At 37.0% G+C, this 16553-nt stretch overlaps 1 protein-coding gene across 2 annotated transcripts in view; it reads left to right on the top strand.

Moving 5' to 3' along the window:
* The window catches only part of DCUN1D1 (DCN1, defective in cullin neddylation 1, domain containing 1), a 57981-nt gene extending 41808 nt beyond the window's left edge, over nucleotides 1-16173 (top strand). For both annotated transcript variants that reach the window (XM_011945783.1, XM_011945784.1), the window contains exons 5-7: nucleotides 8331-8413; nucleotides 8631-8727; nucleotides 10763-16173. In XM_011945783.1, coding sequence (XP_011801173.1) covers nucleotides 8331-8413; nucleotides 8631-8727; nucleotides 10763-10842 — 260 coding nt within the window. In that variant the 3' untranslated portion in view covers nucleotides 10843-16173. The remainder of the gene's footprint in view (nucleotides 1-8330; nucleotides 8414-8630; nucleotides 8728-10762) is intronic.
* Nucleotides 16174-16553: the final 380 nt, after the last annotated feature.

Here is a 16553-nt window from a genome sequence, read left to right as displayed (position 1 = left end):
CAATCAATCAATCAATCAATCAATAAATAAATAAATAAATAAAAACAAAAACCTCCTGATGGAGTATGTCAGCACTATAAAACTGTAAAGAAGTTCTTGAGTGGTGTGTAAAATATAGCAAATACAAACCATTATCAAACCTAAAAAACATGTTAAATGTTTATAGAAGACAGTGGAGGATTCTTATCTCATAACTTGTAGATCATGTGCCTATGAACTTGAAGTTTGCGCAAAATGTGGAAAGAAGACATTGCTATTCTGTTCCATAAAGAACCAGGAAAAACAGAAAATATTGAAAATAGAATCTAAGTTCCAACCATAGAAGAAGTGAAGAAAGTGATGACGATTTAGATTTTGATATTGGTTTAGAAAACACAGGAGGAGACCGTCAAGTGAATTAATATCACTGTATTAAAAGTCAGTTTAAATTAGCTGGGTATGGTGGCGCATGCCTGTCATCCCAGCTACTCAGAAGGCTGAGGCAGAAGAATCGCTTGAACCTGGGAGGCAGAGGTTGCAGTGAGCCGAGAGCGCACCATTGCACTCCATTCGGGGCAACAGAGCAAGACTCAGTCTCAAAAAAAAAAGAAAGGTAAATTTAAGAATGTGAAATTCTGACCAGCTTCTGACTATTTCACAAAAGATACTGTGAAATCCTAATGACGAAATCAGAAAAAGCTATAGAAAAATAGATTTTAGGCATGAACAATATAAATCGTGTATGATGTATTACCTGATACTAAACTAAACCAGATTCAGAATTGATGGTTGTACCACCTCATGTAAAAATAAGATGACATTATTATATTGCTAGCCTCAAAAATTGGTCCTCAGTAAGTGCCTTTTGGTAAATGATCTCAAGTAAATGACTCATAGCAAAAGCCTCATTACTTATGTTTGCATGTTACAGAACAGAAGCAGCATTCTCAAATAATAATGTTTAACAAGTATACAGCGATTTTTATTTGTATTTTTATATACCTCATCACATTGCTTTTACCTTTTTTCTTGTGAAATGTGCATACAGAAAAAAATGCATAGAATTTATATAGATAATAAATATAAGGAAAAGCTAATGCATTAAACAGCCAGGTGAAGGAACTACCAACATCAGAAGATCCCAGTGAGACTCTCTCAGCAAAAGCTCATCTTTCTTCCCAGAGATGGAAATTATTCTGAATTTTGATAATTAGAGGGACTTAATTCCTTTGCTACCCATGTTTGTGTTCCTAAACAATATAAATTAGCTTTGTCTAGTTTTTTATCTCTTTCCTCTTTTTGTGCTGAAAAATATCAATTGAAAATATCAGTCAAAAAAGGTAGCAAAATAGTTTAGTGAACTTTTGCATATTCTTCACCTGGATTCCCAATTGTTAACATTTTACCACGTTTTCTTTATATCTCAATGGATGGATGTACACACATATTTTATTTGCTGAACCATTTGAAATTGTTGAAGCACTGGTTTTGAACTTTGTGTGAACAGACTTATACTATATACGTTATATCTCTTTTTTCATTGTTATAAAATTTGTTGAAATTGATTAAAAAAAAGACATTGTAAATAGGATTTTAAATCACCATTCCATCCTCCCTAGTGAGCTGGCAACATTTTGTTTCTTTTTTTTTTTTTTTTTTTTTGAGGCGGAGTCTCGCTCCCTCCCCCAGACCGGAGTGCAGTGGTGCAGTGGCCGGATCTCAGCTCACTGCAAGCTCCGCCTCCCTGGTTTGCGCCATTCTCCTGCCTCAGCCTCCCGAGTAGCTGGGACTACAGGCGCCCGCTACTGCGCCCGGCTAGTTTTTTTTGTATTTTTTAGTAGAGACGGGGTTTCACCATGTTAGCCAGGATGGTCTCGATCTCCTGACCTCGTGATCCGCCCGTCTCGGCCTCCCAAAGTGCTGGGATTACAGGCTTGAGCCACCGCGCCCGGCCTAACATTTTGTTTCTTTTAGGGACTGTGATTGGGTCTAGTCTCAATTCATTTCCATGTTCATCCTGCATTCAGCTGATGATCTGCTGTGAAATCTCACATTATTATTGTTGATTCTCTTTGAAAGAATAACATGGGGAGTATCTCTGTTTGCATTTTACATTTTACTGTAAGGACTTAAGGATTTATTCTGCAAGGATCTCAATTTTAGGCAATAGCTTGTTATTAGGACTTGCTTATTTCTTTTTCTCTATATTTTCCTTCCATTTATTTTAACTGCTGTTGCTTCTTGTTACCTTATCACTGACTTTGTTGTCTTTTCCAATACTGCTTCAGAATGTAATATAATAATTCTAAATGATTTAAAATAATGGTAATAGTAAGAACTGATAGGTTATTTACCAGATACTGTTATAAATGCTTTGTATGTATTAACTCATTTAGCCTTAGAACAACCCAGTAATGATAGGTACTATTGTTATCTTCATTTTAAACTGAAAGAGAAGTCAGCCCAGTTGCCCAAGGTCACTTAACTGGTTGTAGACTAGGGGTTTGAGAGACGAAAACTCATATTCTAAACTACTATGTTGAACCACCTCTCTCTAGCTAAGCTGCTGTCTCCATCTCTTAGAAACTTCTTTCTAAGGGCTTCTTTTCCTATACCTGTGAAATTAACGTTTTATCCTTGTTTAATCTTACGTATTTCAGCTCTTAGTTATAACTTACTAACCTTTTTGAGTTAAAGTCTTCCTTTTTTATTCAAAAACACTTGACTGCTTACACTGCGAGCGTGGAGTCAAAAGCATTTTTAGTCTGTCTGGGGTAGTTTGCAATACCTTCAAAAAGGGTATAGTTTTTGAGCCTTGAAGAATAATGCACGTTTTCAAGACCAAAGGAAAAAAGCCATTTCAGGTTCAGGGGTCAGCATGTTCACTTGCCCAGAGGTGCAAGAACATTCCACCTTTGAGGAACTGCAAGTGAGTTCATTTGACTAGAAGTACAAATTTTATCTAAAGGTAATTGGAAATCATTGAAGAATTTTAACAGGGAAGTGACACCAGATTCATGCCTGAAAGGTCCATCTCAAAGCACTGTGGTCCTTTGAAAGGAGTGAAAGCTGGACTAGAAGAGAGATTGGTTATGGAGCTATCCCAGTGATTTAGTTAGAAATGAGGAATATCCTAACATAGGCCTTCCCAGTGGGGATGGAGAAGAGATAGATTTAAAAGGTACTTTGGTTGGTTGTATATGATGAGGAAGGAAGGAGCCTTTCTCAGGGATTATCAACACTTTCAGGAGACATCTGGGGAACCTGTGGGGTTTTTGTCATAATGACCTAAGGTTTCTACTGGCCATGGGAAGGGGGTGCAGGGTGTTGGGGATGGGGGTGGTGCTGATGAGAAGTGTTTCATTGAGAAATACTGTAGTGGGTGGTGACATTGAGAGAGAGAAGGAAGAGCAGGTCTGTAGAGGTAAGACAGAGTTCAGTTTGAGCCCTGCTGAGTTGAAGTTGTTCGCGGATACCAAGTTGAAGATCTCTTCAGGCAGTTAGATATCTGAGTCTAGAATATAGAGATAGGTTTCAGATTTAGGAGCTGTTAGGGGTGGTTGAATGTATAACATGAAAATGATATAGATTTGAAAATCTGAGGGAGATTAGAAAAGTGGTTATTGTTGACACACATTGTTAAAAAACACCAACATTTAATGGATGAATGGAGGAAGAGGAGCCCCCGGAAAAGAAAGTGAGAAGCCTAGATTGAATGGAGGAAAATCAGTAGAGTGCTTATCATTGAAGCTGAAGGAAGTGACAGTTCTATCAGGAGGTATGCTCAGTTCTCTAAGATATGGCAGAGAGGACATAAGAGTATTCATTTAGTAACCAGAGGGTCTGATGACCCTTCAGAGTTTTAATTTCATTGGGGTGGATGACAGGTTAGACATTGGTTAACAGGATTAGAACGTGTGGGAAATGGGGAAACAGGGCAATGAATGTAGACTGTAAGAAATTCCCTTCTTTTATAAAAAATTAACTGGGCGTGGTGGTGCATGCCTGTAATCCCAGCTACTTGGGAGGCTGAGGCAGGAGTATCACTTGAATCCGGGAGGCAGAGGTTGCAGTGAGCAAAGATCGTGCCACTGTACTCCAGCCTGGGCAACAAGAGTGAAACTCCATCTCAAAAACAAAACAAACAAAAAAAAAAACAAAAAAATTCCCTTCTTTTACAAACTGAACTTTCTTTGTTTTGTGTGTGTGTGTTTTTTTGGAGACAGGGTCTCTCTGTCGCCCAGGCTGGAGTGCAGTGGCACAATCATGACCTACTGCATCCTCAACCTGCTGGGCTTCGTCGATCCTCCTGCCTCAGCCTCTTGAGTAGCTAGGACTGCAGGCATGTACTACCATGCTCAGCTGGTTTTTTTTATTTTTAGTAGAGACCAAGTCTCACTATGTTCAGGATTACAACCTGAACTTTTACTTTTGTCAGATTCTTATTTTGGTATATCAGCTTGCATATCGGCATTTAGAGGTGCCGCATGGTTAGTACTTATTTGAGTATTTCATTGTCATCCTTATTTTATACAAATTAGTTGAAAAGGAAAAAAATACACTAGCAGTACGCTTAGTTCTCATAAATTTAAAGCATTTAAAGTGAAGTGAATTAAGCACACTAATAACAGCAAATATTTAGTCTCAACTGAATATTTTTGGCACTTAAGCCAGACAATTTTACGTTGAGTTGGTAAAGAACAGAATTAAACAACCTGGAAGGAATATTGGCTTTACAGATTTTACAGATTGCAAAGATTAACAGGGAAGTGCCATTAGAAATAGGTGTTATGTATTTTTTTTTTTTTTTTTTGAGATGTGGTTTTGTTCTTGTGAGTGCAATGGGGCCATCTCGGCTCACTGCAACCTTTGCCTCCTGGGTTCAAGTGATTCTCCTGTGTCAGCCTCCCGAGTAGCTGGGATTACAAGTGCCCACCATAATGCCGGCCAATTTTTTTGCATTTTTAGTAGAGACGGGGTTTCGCCATGTTGGCCAGGCTGGTCTCAAGCTCCTGACCTCGGATGATTCGCCCACCTCTGCCTCCCAAAGTGCTGGGATTACATCTGTGAGCCACTGCGCCCAGCCGGTATTACGCATGTTTTAGTTCTCTTAAAACGTGGGCGTCAGAATTTGATTTTCAAACAAATTATGTATTATGTAGGAGATTCTGAGTGCTATTTCATTATTACCTGTGAAGGGAAGGAGAAAAAGGGTATAGCCAGTAAATGTGATAAGAGATCCAAGAGAGCTACAGAGCAAGACCCTGTCTCAACTAATAATAACAATAATAAATAAATAAACCTCTTTTGATTGACCAAAAAAAAAAGATCCAAGAAAGATTTTTAAAAGATAAGTGATAACTTGGCCGAGTGCGGTGGCTTACGCCTGTAATCCCAGCACTTTGGTAGACCGAGGTGGGCAGATCACAAGGTTGGGAGATCGAGACCATACTGGCCAACATAGTGAAACTCCATCTCTACTAAAAATACAAAAATTAGCAGGGCGTGGTAGTGCGTGCCTATAATCCCAGCTACTCAGGAGGCTGAAGCAGAATCGCTTGAACCAGGGAGTTGGAGGTTGCAGTGAACCGAGATCGCGCCACAGCACTCCAGCCTGGCGACACAGCGAGACTCCGTCTCAAAAATAAAAATAAAAAAAAAAAAGATAAGTGATAACTTGAGCATGTTTCTGTTTCTTGATGGAGTTCAAAATGCCAGAGAACAAGGTAAAGTTGGAGATGTAGAGAAGAGGGGAAAGTGAATCAACAGACAAGATTCCTTGAAGAGGCAGGATGGTATTGGATTTAGAATAGAGGTGTAAGGGGCTTATCCTTGGATAGAAGGAGAGTTTCTTCTGTTGAGTTTGACGGAAGATGATGATGGATTTGAAGGTAAGTATGTTTGTATGTGAAACCGTAGGAAGTTTGTCCACTTAACAGTTTCTGAATGCCTGCTGTGTATTTCAGTCTGCTAGTTGAGGAATATGTAGTCTCCATCATTGAAGAAAGTTAAGGGTTTCCAGCTGCAGGTTTCCAGCTACTGTGTGTGTATGTGGGGGTGGGGGGTAGGTATTGTTTTTTATGTTGTGTTGTCTGTTTTTAAGAGACCTCACCTGTCACCCAGGCTGGAGTGCAGTGGCATGATCATAGCTTACTGCAGCCTTGATCTCCTGGGCTCAAAGGATTCTCCTGCTTCAGCTTCCTAGAGTAGCTGGGAATACAGGCATATACCACCACAAGCGGCTAATTTTTAAATTTTTTCTAGAGATGGGGGTCTTGCTATGTTGCCCAGGCTGGTCTTGAACTCCTGACCTCAAGCAGTCTTCCCTCTTCAGCTTCCCAGAGTGATGAGATTATAGGCATGTGCCACTGCATGCAGCCTATAATTGATTTCTTACAAATCATCCATTTTTGACAGCGAATTAGCATAAGTTTGCTCTTTTTTGTTTGTTTTTGAGACAGAGTCTTGTTCTGTCACCCAGGCTGGAGTGCAGTGGTGTGATCTTGGCTCACTGCAACCTCCACCTCCCAGGTTCAAGAAATTCTCCTATCTCAGCCTCCCAAGTAGATGGGATTACAGGCGCCTGCTACCACACCCAGCTAATTTTTTTGTATTTTTAGTAGAGACAGGGTTTCACCATGTTGGCCAGGCCTGTTTTGAACTCCTGACCTCAAGTAATCTGCCCGCCTCGGCCTCCCAAAGTGCTAGGATTACAGGTGAGAGTCACTGCGCCTGGTCTACTCTTTGTTCTTTTTTTTCTTTTGAGACGGAGTTTTGCTTCTCTTGCCCAGACTGGAGTGGAGTGGTGTGATCTTGGCTCAGTGCAACCTCCACCTTACGGTTTCAAGCGATTCTATTGCCTCAGCCTCGCGAGTAGCTGGGATTACAGGCACCCGCCACTATGCCCAGCTAATTTTTGTATTTTTAGTAGAGATGGGGTTTCACGATGTTGGCCAGGCTGGTCTTCAACTCCTTACCTTGTGATCTGCCTGACTCGTCCTCCCAAAGTGCTGGGATTACAGGTGTGAGCCACCGTGCCCGGCTCTTTGTTGCTTTTAAAAATTGGGGCAACACTTGCCCCAATTTTTGTCTTTCTTAATCTCTCATGATTTCTCAATTGTAAAGAATGATTTTGGCCAGGTGTGGTGGCTCACGCCTGTAGTCCCAGCACTTTGGGAGGCCAAAGCGGGCGGATCAGGAGATTGAGACCATCCTGGCTGACACGGTGAAACCCCGTCTCTACTAAAAATACAAAAAATTAGCCGTGTGCGGTGTCAGGCGCCTGTAGTCCCAGCTACTCGGGAGGCTGAGGCGGGAGATGGCCTGAACCCGGGAGGGAGAGCTTGTAGTGAGCCGAGATCATGCCACTACACTGCAGCCTGGGCGACAGCGACTCCGACTTAGAAAAAAAAAATGGTTTTGAGATGTCATCTATCAATAAAAGGACTTTTAAGTTACTTAGGATGTAATTTTTCTTGTGCTGAAGGAGTAAATTCAGTCATAAAAACTAGATCCTTTCTTAACTACTGTGGTTCCTTGAAAGAGATCATAGTTCTCTGCCGTGTGATCAGTGTAGTTAGTCCTTTGTCATGTGGCATTATTGCCTTCTCTACCCGTCTCTGCTCCATGCCCAATTAAAAAGTCATTTATATTGTCTTTGGCAAACTTTAAGAAATTCTTAGTTTCTTATTAATTTTAAGTTTTAGATCGGTATTTTTAATGGTCTCTTTGTGGTCAGGATCAGTCAGTAAACAATTTAGAGCATAAGGTTACTTAGGATTGAGGAGCAGTCCTTCACATTCCAACCTGTAGGTGTACCTCAGGGATTCTCAACTGGGTTGCCCCTCAGGTGGTCTTTGGCAATATATGGAGACATTTTTGATTGTCACCAGTGGGGGGTTGAATGAAGCTGCTACTGGCAGCTAGTGAGTGGAGGTCAGAGAGATTGCTAAGTTTCTTACAGTACACAGGACAGCACCCCTACAGCAGATAATTATCTGGCCTAAAATGTTGGAAGGGCCCAGGTTGAGAAATCCGGGTGTACAGTAACTAATATTTGAACACTTTTGTGAGCTACTATGTTTAACTGCATTATCTAATTTAAAACACAGAATTCCCCTGTGAGATAAGTGGTATCACTTTTTGCCCTAAAGGCCCTGGTCATTTTTGAAGGAGGAGGATACAAACTTTGGACTCATTTGTATAGGAAATTTTTAATACAAAACTATTCAGGATACAAGAATTTATTTTTAGACTTTCTTTGGTCTTACCTATTTTTTTTTTTGTTTGTGATTTTTGCAGGGACAAATATTTATAGCATTTAAATGCATAATTCTTTTTTAATATTTCAGATCTAGAAATGGCCATTGCCTACTGGAACTTAGTGCTTAATGGAAGATTTAAATTCTTAGACTTATGGAATAAATTTTTGTTGGTAAGTTCACATTTTGTGCATTTCTCTCTATTTTCTCTAAAATTCTGCTATGTTTAAAGATAAATTAACATAATGTATTGAATATAGAATGAGAAATTTGATTACCAGAATTTTGTTACACAGTTGTTTTGCATTCTTGTATTTAAAATTTTCCACACTGTTTTTGTCCAGCTCATTTTAGTGATACAAATGTATTTTGTTTTTGTTTTTTAAATAGGAACATCATAAACGATCAATACCAAAAGACACTTGGAATCTTCTTTTAGACTTCAGTACAATGATTGCAGATGACATGTCTAATTATGATGAAGAAGGTAATGAAATTTTTTTCCACACCAATTTTTTTTTGACCTTTTTATCATACACCCCTGAACTTCTTCAGTACTTTTGTTTTTCTTGGAGTTGGAATTCCCTCCTCTGAGCTTTTGTTATGATTTTTTTTTTGACATAGAGTCTCACTCTGTTGTCCAGGGTGGGTGCACTGGTGCGAGCATGGCTTATTGCAAGTCTTCAAACCCCTGGGCTTAGCAGTCCTCCTGCCTCAGCCTCCCAAGTAGCTAGGACTACAGGCATGTGCTGCAATGCTTGACTAATTTCTTAATGTTTTATAGAAGTAGGGGTCTTACTGTCTTATACTCCTGGCCTCAAGCAGTCCTCCTGCCTTGGCCTCCCAAAGTGTTGGGATTATAGGCATGAGCCACTGTGCCCAGCTCCAAGCTTTTTTTAATGCTCTTCTGAATGTATGAAATACCTTCATACATTTACCAATCTATATTCTTCTGTTTCCTTCAATTCCAACTCAGCATTCATGTCTTCCAGAAAGGCATGAGTAATTTTTATCCATGTTTTAGGTTTTCAGTTTACTTTAGGAACCTTTTTACTTGATGTACTTTTGTACCTATTTGTATCTCTTTTTTATCTGTTAGTCTTCTGTGTAAGCTTGATTGTAAACTCCTTAAGTTCAGTGACCTTTTTTTTTTTTTTGAGATGGAGTCTCGCTCTGTTGCCCAGGCTGGAGTGCAGTGGCGCAGTGTCGGCTCACTGCAACCTGTGCCTTCTGGGTTCAAGCGATTCTCCTGCCTCAGCTTCCCAAGTAGCTGGGATTACAGGTGCCTGCCGCTACACTCAGCTAATTTTTTGTATTTTTAGTAGAGACAGGGTTTCACCATGTTGGCCAGGCTGGTGTCAAACTCCTGACCTTGTTGTCCACCCACCTCGGTCTCCCAAAGTGCTGGGATTACAGGCATGAGCCACTGTGCCCGGCCTTTTTTTTTTTGAAACTTACTTCAACTGCCTAATACAGTACTGTTGGCATTCAGTAAATAGTCGCTGAATACTTTTCTGCTATTTCTTCATGAATATATAAAGATGGTGCTACCATCCACTACTAGGATGTGGACTTGTATTTTTCTATATGTGGCAGTGATTTACATTGATTTCTTCATACATATTCCCCTAGTCCACTTGAGAACTGGCAGGATGCAGGATGGAGATATTTTTTGAAAAACCCCCTGTGATCTTGGTGTCTTTAAAAGTGTCCTGAAATCATTAAGGCTAATCAGGGATGATGTTATTTCTTTTCATTTTCATTGTCGTTTATAATCTTCCCTCCAAAGTGAGAAATGTTTAATCATGCGTATACCTAATAATTGTGTCTTCTGTTAGGTTTTACACAAAAATGGAGAGCTTTCTGAGTTGGAGATGGGCATGTGAATGTGTAGAGGCATGCATATATTGAATTTTACGCCTTTTAGTAATGTATTAGCATGAAATAGGATGGAATTTGACACTTCCTGTTAATTTCCTTTATGAGATGGCCACAGAATGCTTGAAAACTTGTTTCTCCTCCTATGCCTTCAGCACTGGCAGCATGCTATCATATCATAGCCCCTCCTTAGGCTGCCTTTTTTTTTTTTTTTTTTTTTGAGAGGATGTCTCGCTTTGTTGCCCAGGCTGGAGTGCAGTGGCGTGATCTTGGCTCACTGCAAGCTCCGCCTCCCAGGTTCACGCCATTTTCCTGCCTCAGGCTGCCAGTTTTGACCAAATTACTTCCATTGCCTGACTGCAGTGGCCTTCAGAAAATCGTATTATTGATTAGTTACCAGACAAGTTATTTTTATCACTCAAGGAACAACCAAATGTTGGGAGTAATCACAAGGAATACAAGGAATATTTGGGGTAAAAACTCCAAAAAGTTTGAGTTTTGAAAGACTTAATCAGTGGGAATAGATAAGAATGATACACTTTAACACTTACGAGGAAGTCTTAAAAAAAGGATTCTGCTGAAATATTAGTCTTATTTCTTCTTTTTTTCCCTTCTCTTTCTTTCATATTTTTTCTTTTTTCCAGGAGCATGGCCTGTTCTTATTGATGACTTTGTGGAATTTGCACGCCCTCAAATTGCTGGGACAAAAAGTACAACAGTGTAGCACTAAAGGAACCTTCTAGAATGTACATAGTCTGTACAATAAATACAACAGAAAATTGCACAGTCAATTTCTGCTGGCTGGACTGAACTGAAGATCAATCCTCACAATTCAGACTGAGGGTTGAGACAAAACTTTAAGGATACATCTTGGACCATATCGTATTTCATTCTTCTAATGGTGGTTTGGGCTTGTCTTCTAGTCTGGGCCGCTCTAAACATTTATAATTCCAACATTGTGGATTTCATCTTATATCTGTGGACCATCCTAGTTTATTCTCCCATAAGTCTTAGAAGCTTTATGGTGATTATTTTGAGGTTTTCATTCTCGCATAAAGCACAATGCTGTCTTCATCAGAAAACAGTTGGCATAAGAATTAAACATATGAACATCACAAAACAATTTATAAAAACTTCTTAAATATACGCTTTGGGCTAGTTGCAAAGACTATGCTAATAGCACTTCCAATGAGAGTGATATATTTAAGTGTACTGGATCTGGAATGGTGTTTTGGTTTGGGGGGAATTTTTTTTTTCCTGGCAAAAATCACATGTGTTGTTGATGTGAGTATCTGATGAAAAAACAATGTCAGAATAACCAACATGAAAATTTTTTAGGATAACTTGGTGCCTACCTGAAAAATGTATTGTGTTTTAGACTCTTGATTTCAAAAGGTTCCACAGAACTTGTCTGCGCTTACCTTACCCATGTTTATATATAGCTGTCCTACAGGGAGCTTTTATTTAGAAAATGTCTGCATAATGTTAGATTCTTCTCCTGTCTACATTATGCACTACATAATTGGACTTCATTATGCTTTTGAAATGCTTATCTGCCTGTCACATAAGTTAAACTATTTAATTTGTTTTGAATGTTTTGGATTGCTACACAATACAATATTCTAAATTTAGGCATGAGGGTTTTTTTGTTTTGTTTTTACTTTTTTTTTGTCATCGCACTATGGAACACAAATGAAATTCTCTTAATTTATAAGAAGATAGTTGCAGTTAAATTTTGAAAATGGTTGTAATGAGCCATGAAGTTCAATCTTTATAATATAGGTACTGCTCTTTCAGACAAATAGTCCATTTTCGATGACTTATTATTTTGTTGAAATTGCTTTAACTGCTAATCACTGTGGTTGCCAAATACTTACTTCAGGAGCGAAGATTTTCAAACAAGCATACATGATGCAAAATACCAATCTGGCTTCTAGTCTCTCTACTGTTTTTGTTTCACTCAGATTAGCTCAGTTTTCTCATCAAAGTAGAATGCTATCTTGTATGTATTTTTTTCATTATAAGACCCATGAGCTGCTTTTATGCTGAAAATGGTCATTTCCCTGTTCCCTTACTGACATGTGAAGAAGGGTTTCTTGCTTTGTTAAACATTTCCGTAAGGCAGGCTAGAAATGTAAACTTCAAATGTCAGATGATTATGGTCTTTTGATAGGAATACATTCTGCTTGGGATATACATCCAGCCACTCTCTAAGGTTCTAGGGTTGATATTAACCAAGGAATGTACTTTAGAATAGCAGTACATTTTATGCAAATATGGAAATTATTTTAAGAAACAATGACATATCAAAACTGCTTTTTATTTACATGATTTTGAAATAGACTAGAAAGCTTTCCCTGTAAACATATTAATATTCCAATCATAACTTTAATTCAAGAGTGCAGTTTTACCAAAAGAAAAATTTGAAATTTCTATTCAGGCTACTGTAATTGGTTATTAAAGGAAAAAGGAAAAAGAAGAATCCTGCTGCTTTCAGTATTTCCTGATTTCATTTTTTTGTAAATATAAAGAACTTCAATTATGAAAAATTTTTAAAAGATATATATATCTATATATATCTATATATATGTACTGTTTTGTTTCCTGTCTTGAAGATTTTGAGTTATGGTTATTGGTTTCACATTGATTAATTCACATATGCTGTGTTTTGAAATGAGATCCCATTAGCTTTTTTTTTTCCCCAATATAAAGTGTTTTCTTTAAAAGTCTGATATTGGTTTGTGGCCTAGTGCCTTGAATTTTACATATTTTTCTTTTTAAATGCAAAACCTTTTCAACAAAATAGTGTTTGTCATCAGGTTGGTACTAAACATTTATAATTACTGTGTAATTATAAACAAAAATACATAAAGCTTTGAATATAATTATGTAGCATAAAAGTTAAGGTTGTTCACTATGATGGCATCTTAGAATTAAACAAAACTTTTACTAGGGCTGAAAAGAGAAGACTGATTTAATGTGGTGTGATTATTCTGAAGATAAATGTCTGGTTACAGGGAATATTTTGTACTAAAAAATGATGACACATATGGCTGTGTGTGTTTGAGTCTGTGTCTGCGAGAGAACCAGAGAGAGAGAGAGAGAGATTGACAGAGGAAGGGAGAGAGACACACACACCCCTTGAATTGCTTTAACTTCTAAGCGTTTCAGTCCTCATTCCGGTAAACTCCCCATGCTGATTCTTTGTTTTAAACTGAACCGTAGGTACAGTTTCCTTTTTTGCCAAATGTCAAAACAGGTACACATTTTAAAATGTAATGCTTTTTAAATAGAAAAATGTATAAAATTAGAAGTGCCCACATATAAAAAATACTTGAGATGAAGATTATCTTTAGTGAATATCATCTGCATATCTCTGTAAGTTCGATTGTGTTTCTTACAGTCCCTGTCATATTACCAACAGAGGCAATAAAAGCTTCAGTGAAATTGCCATGACTAAATCTTTTCACATATTTCAGTGTATTTTTTTTATAGATTTAAAATATCCCTGAAAACTTTTCCAGGAAGAATAATTATTCATGGAACGAGCGTTGTAATGGCATGTTTTGGGGAGAAAAGACATGTCAAGTCTTGTTTACTACATTTAAAATGTTTACAACTATACTGGGCTGCTTTATTAACAATACTGTACTTGTGTAATAATGGCATTATAAGTACATGTCCTTCCTTAGACTTTTAAAAGTTTTAGTGAGAGAAAGTAAATTTACTCAACAAAATAACATGAGAAATCTTTTACATAATATCTTTACTGGGGAATTCTTATTTAAGCAAGGTACACTATTTTTTCCTCAGACTTGAATGAAGTGTCTATTTTTTATTTGATGATAAGAAGTGAGTAGTAGTAGCTAACTTAATGTACACTTTGCTTAGGTTTTTAAACATGTTACTATTAAGACTACGTATTGTAAACCTTCTGTAATTTTCACATATGAATGACAGGAGAAAGTTAAACCTAATCGAAGGAGTTTTGGAATAAAAAGAAAGTGGTGCTGGGGAAATTTACCATGGTTCACAAAGTATGCCTTTGTAAAACTGAATCAACTTTTAGCAAGAATTAATTTATGTAGTTCTAAATGTTAAATTGTGTATATTTAACAGAAAATACTTATCTGGCACCTCAGTAGTTTTCTTTAAATGTTTCCTTTTAACAATATGATTTATATTGAATACTTAGATGTTTTCATAAGATTTTATCAAATTTGATAATGTAATGATAAAATGTTTTTTAAATGTGAACTATTTGACATATAAATGAGGACACAAAACCTGAATTGTGATTTCTACATAATGTGATAATTAGGGTTCAAATTATGACTCATCATTTAATTGATTATAAATGAGTATATTTCTGAACTCTTTATTGCCTCCATTTTTACAATCATAATATAGCAATAATTTCTATTTTTATTTCATAGAACTGTGGTGAAGTTATTTATCATGACACCTTTATCTTTGATTTCTGAGGGAAAGGGGTGTGTATTTTGTAGTTAAGATAAATGAGAAAATTCCTAATAGTACAAATGCCCTTTTCCAGGTTTATCTTTGCTAAGTTGTTGCCATTTTTCTTAAATATTTGCTTTATTTGTACCTAATTTCTGGAGGCAAATAGTGCTATTTTTTCAAACTCATAATACAGTTACATAAATGATTTTATCAGAGCATTCTTGCTATCTCATTTTCTTTCCTACCTGTTAGTAAGTAGCATTTCTTGCTTACCAACTCATTTATTTGACAACTTTCCAGTAGGTTCAATGTTTCCTATTAATGTGTTTTTTTATTTTCCTTTGGTTAATTTTTAAAAGTCTGTCACAAATAAGGAAGTTATGATGAAAAATGCACAGCCTTTGTAGTTAGTGGAATTCTTAATAAGTAATGTCTTTATGGAGTTTCAAAGGGAAATTATTTAAAGGGAATCATGTTATAGTTGTCCATTTTTTAAATTGAGATTTGAAGTGTTTTTAAGTATAGCCCCAGTTTCTATTTACTTACAAGTGCTTCATGATTGTTTTCAGTTTAAGTTTTTGCCATTGTGCTGTGCAGAAATCATAATGTAGTTTGTAATACTTTCGAGCATTGGTCTTGAAGGTATAACTTGGGGTTGCTGTCCTTCATGAGGTAGGGCCACAGCAGGCAGGCCCCTTCCCACTTCCTTTGTGGTGTTCTACTTTTATCCGTTGTAGGCTGTTAGTGTTTCATGTTTGATTTGGTTTGGGGAAAAATAGTTTAAAAAAATTTTTTTTTAATGATTGGCTTTAGAGGGACTGTTACTTCTTTGGCATTTCTGTCAGAGGAATGGAAAGAAATGGAGTCTGACTGAAAATCATGCCAGCTTAGTCACTGAAGGCAGCGCTGCTTTGAAAAGAAGAATTTTGAACCCACGTCGTAAAAGCAAAGCCTGATTGGAAACAGTGAAGTGTTTGAAACTTAGGGGCAGCATGTAAGTGGCTTAATGAGCAAACAAACTAAAAGGAACATATTCCTTTTATATTGAAAAAGTATATATGTATTCAAATGCATGTTCATATGAATATTATAATTTTATATCAGGTTACAAAATATTCTGAGAAAACCTTATATCTGATGGAAAACTTGGGCAATATCCAATACCAAGCAAGAGATTTTTACAAAAAGAAATACCATAGGGCACAAGGTTGGGGGAAGACAAATTAATGAAATGGCTAAGGGACAATGCTAATTCAATCGTTAACAGTGATTTTGTCACATGACTTATAACTAAAAGAGCAAAATTTAATCAGTAAGATTTAGAGATGGGTGTACTTGGAATCCTTTGAAAGTAGTGTGTTTAGTTTTCAAGCAAATGCTAATATTCTTAATGCTAATAGTATATTAGACTTTGTTGTGTTGAATATATCAAATGAATGAGCTATGAGCCAGAGCTTTAAAATAGTGATTTCTAAGACTTTGTTACAATGGTACTTAAAAAATTGCTTTGTATAACTTACACACTGTTAAATTCACCAATTGTAAATGTACAATTAATTGGTTTTAGTAAACTTAGGAATTTTACAATCCAGTTTTAGAACATTTCCATCAGCCCCCAAAATTTACTCATGCTGCTCTGCAGTTAATTCACTCCTACCTCCAGCCCCAGGCAGCCACACTGATCTGCTTTCTGTACAGATTTACCCTTTCTGGAAATTTCACGGAGTTAGAATCATGCAGTTAGTCTTTTATATCTGGCATCTTTCACTTAGCATGTTTTTGAGGTTCATCCATGTTGTAGCTTATACTTGCGCATAGTTCCTTTAGTTGCTGATTTAGTGTTCACTGTTTGGATATACAACATTTTGTTTATCCATTCACCAGTTGATAGACATTTGACTGGCCTACAATTAGTTTTTTTTATTTTTTTATTTTTTTATTTTTTATTTTTTATTTTTATTATACTTTAAG

This window comes from Colobus angolensis, unplaced genomic scaffold (assembly GCF_000951035.1).
Source record: "Colobus angolensis palliatus isolate OR3802 unplaced genomic scaffold, Cang.pa_1.0 Scaffold245, whole genome shotgun sequence".
NCBI lineage: Eukaryota > Metazoa > Chordata > Mammalia > Primates > Cercopithecidae > Colobus > Colobus angolensis.
This window is presented reverse-complemented; position numbering and strand designations above follow the sequence as displayed.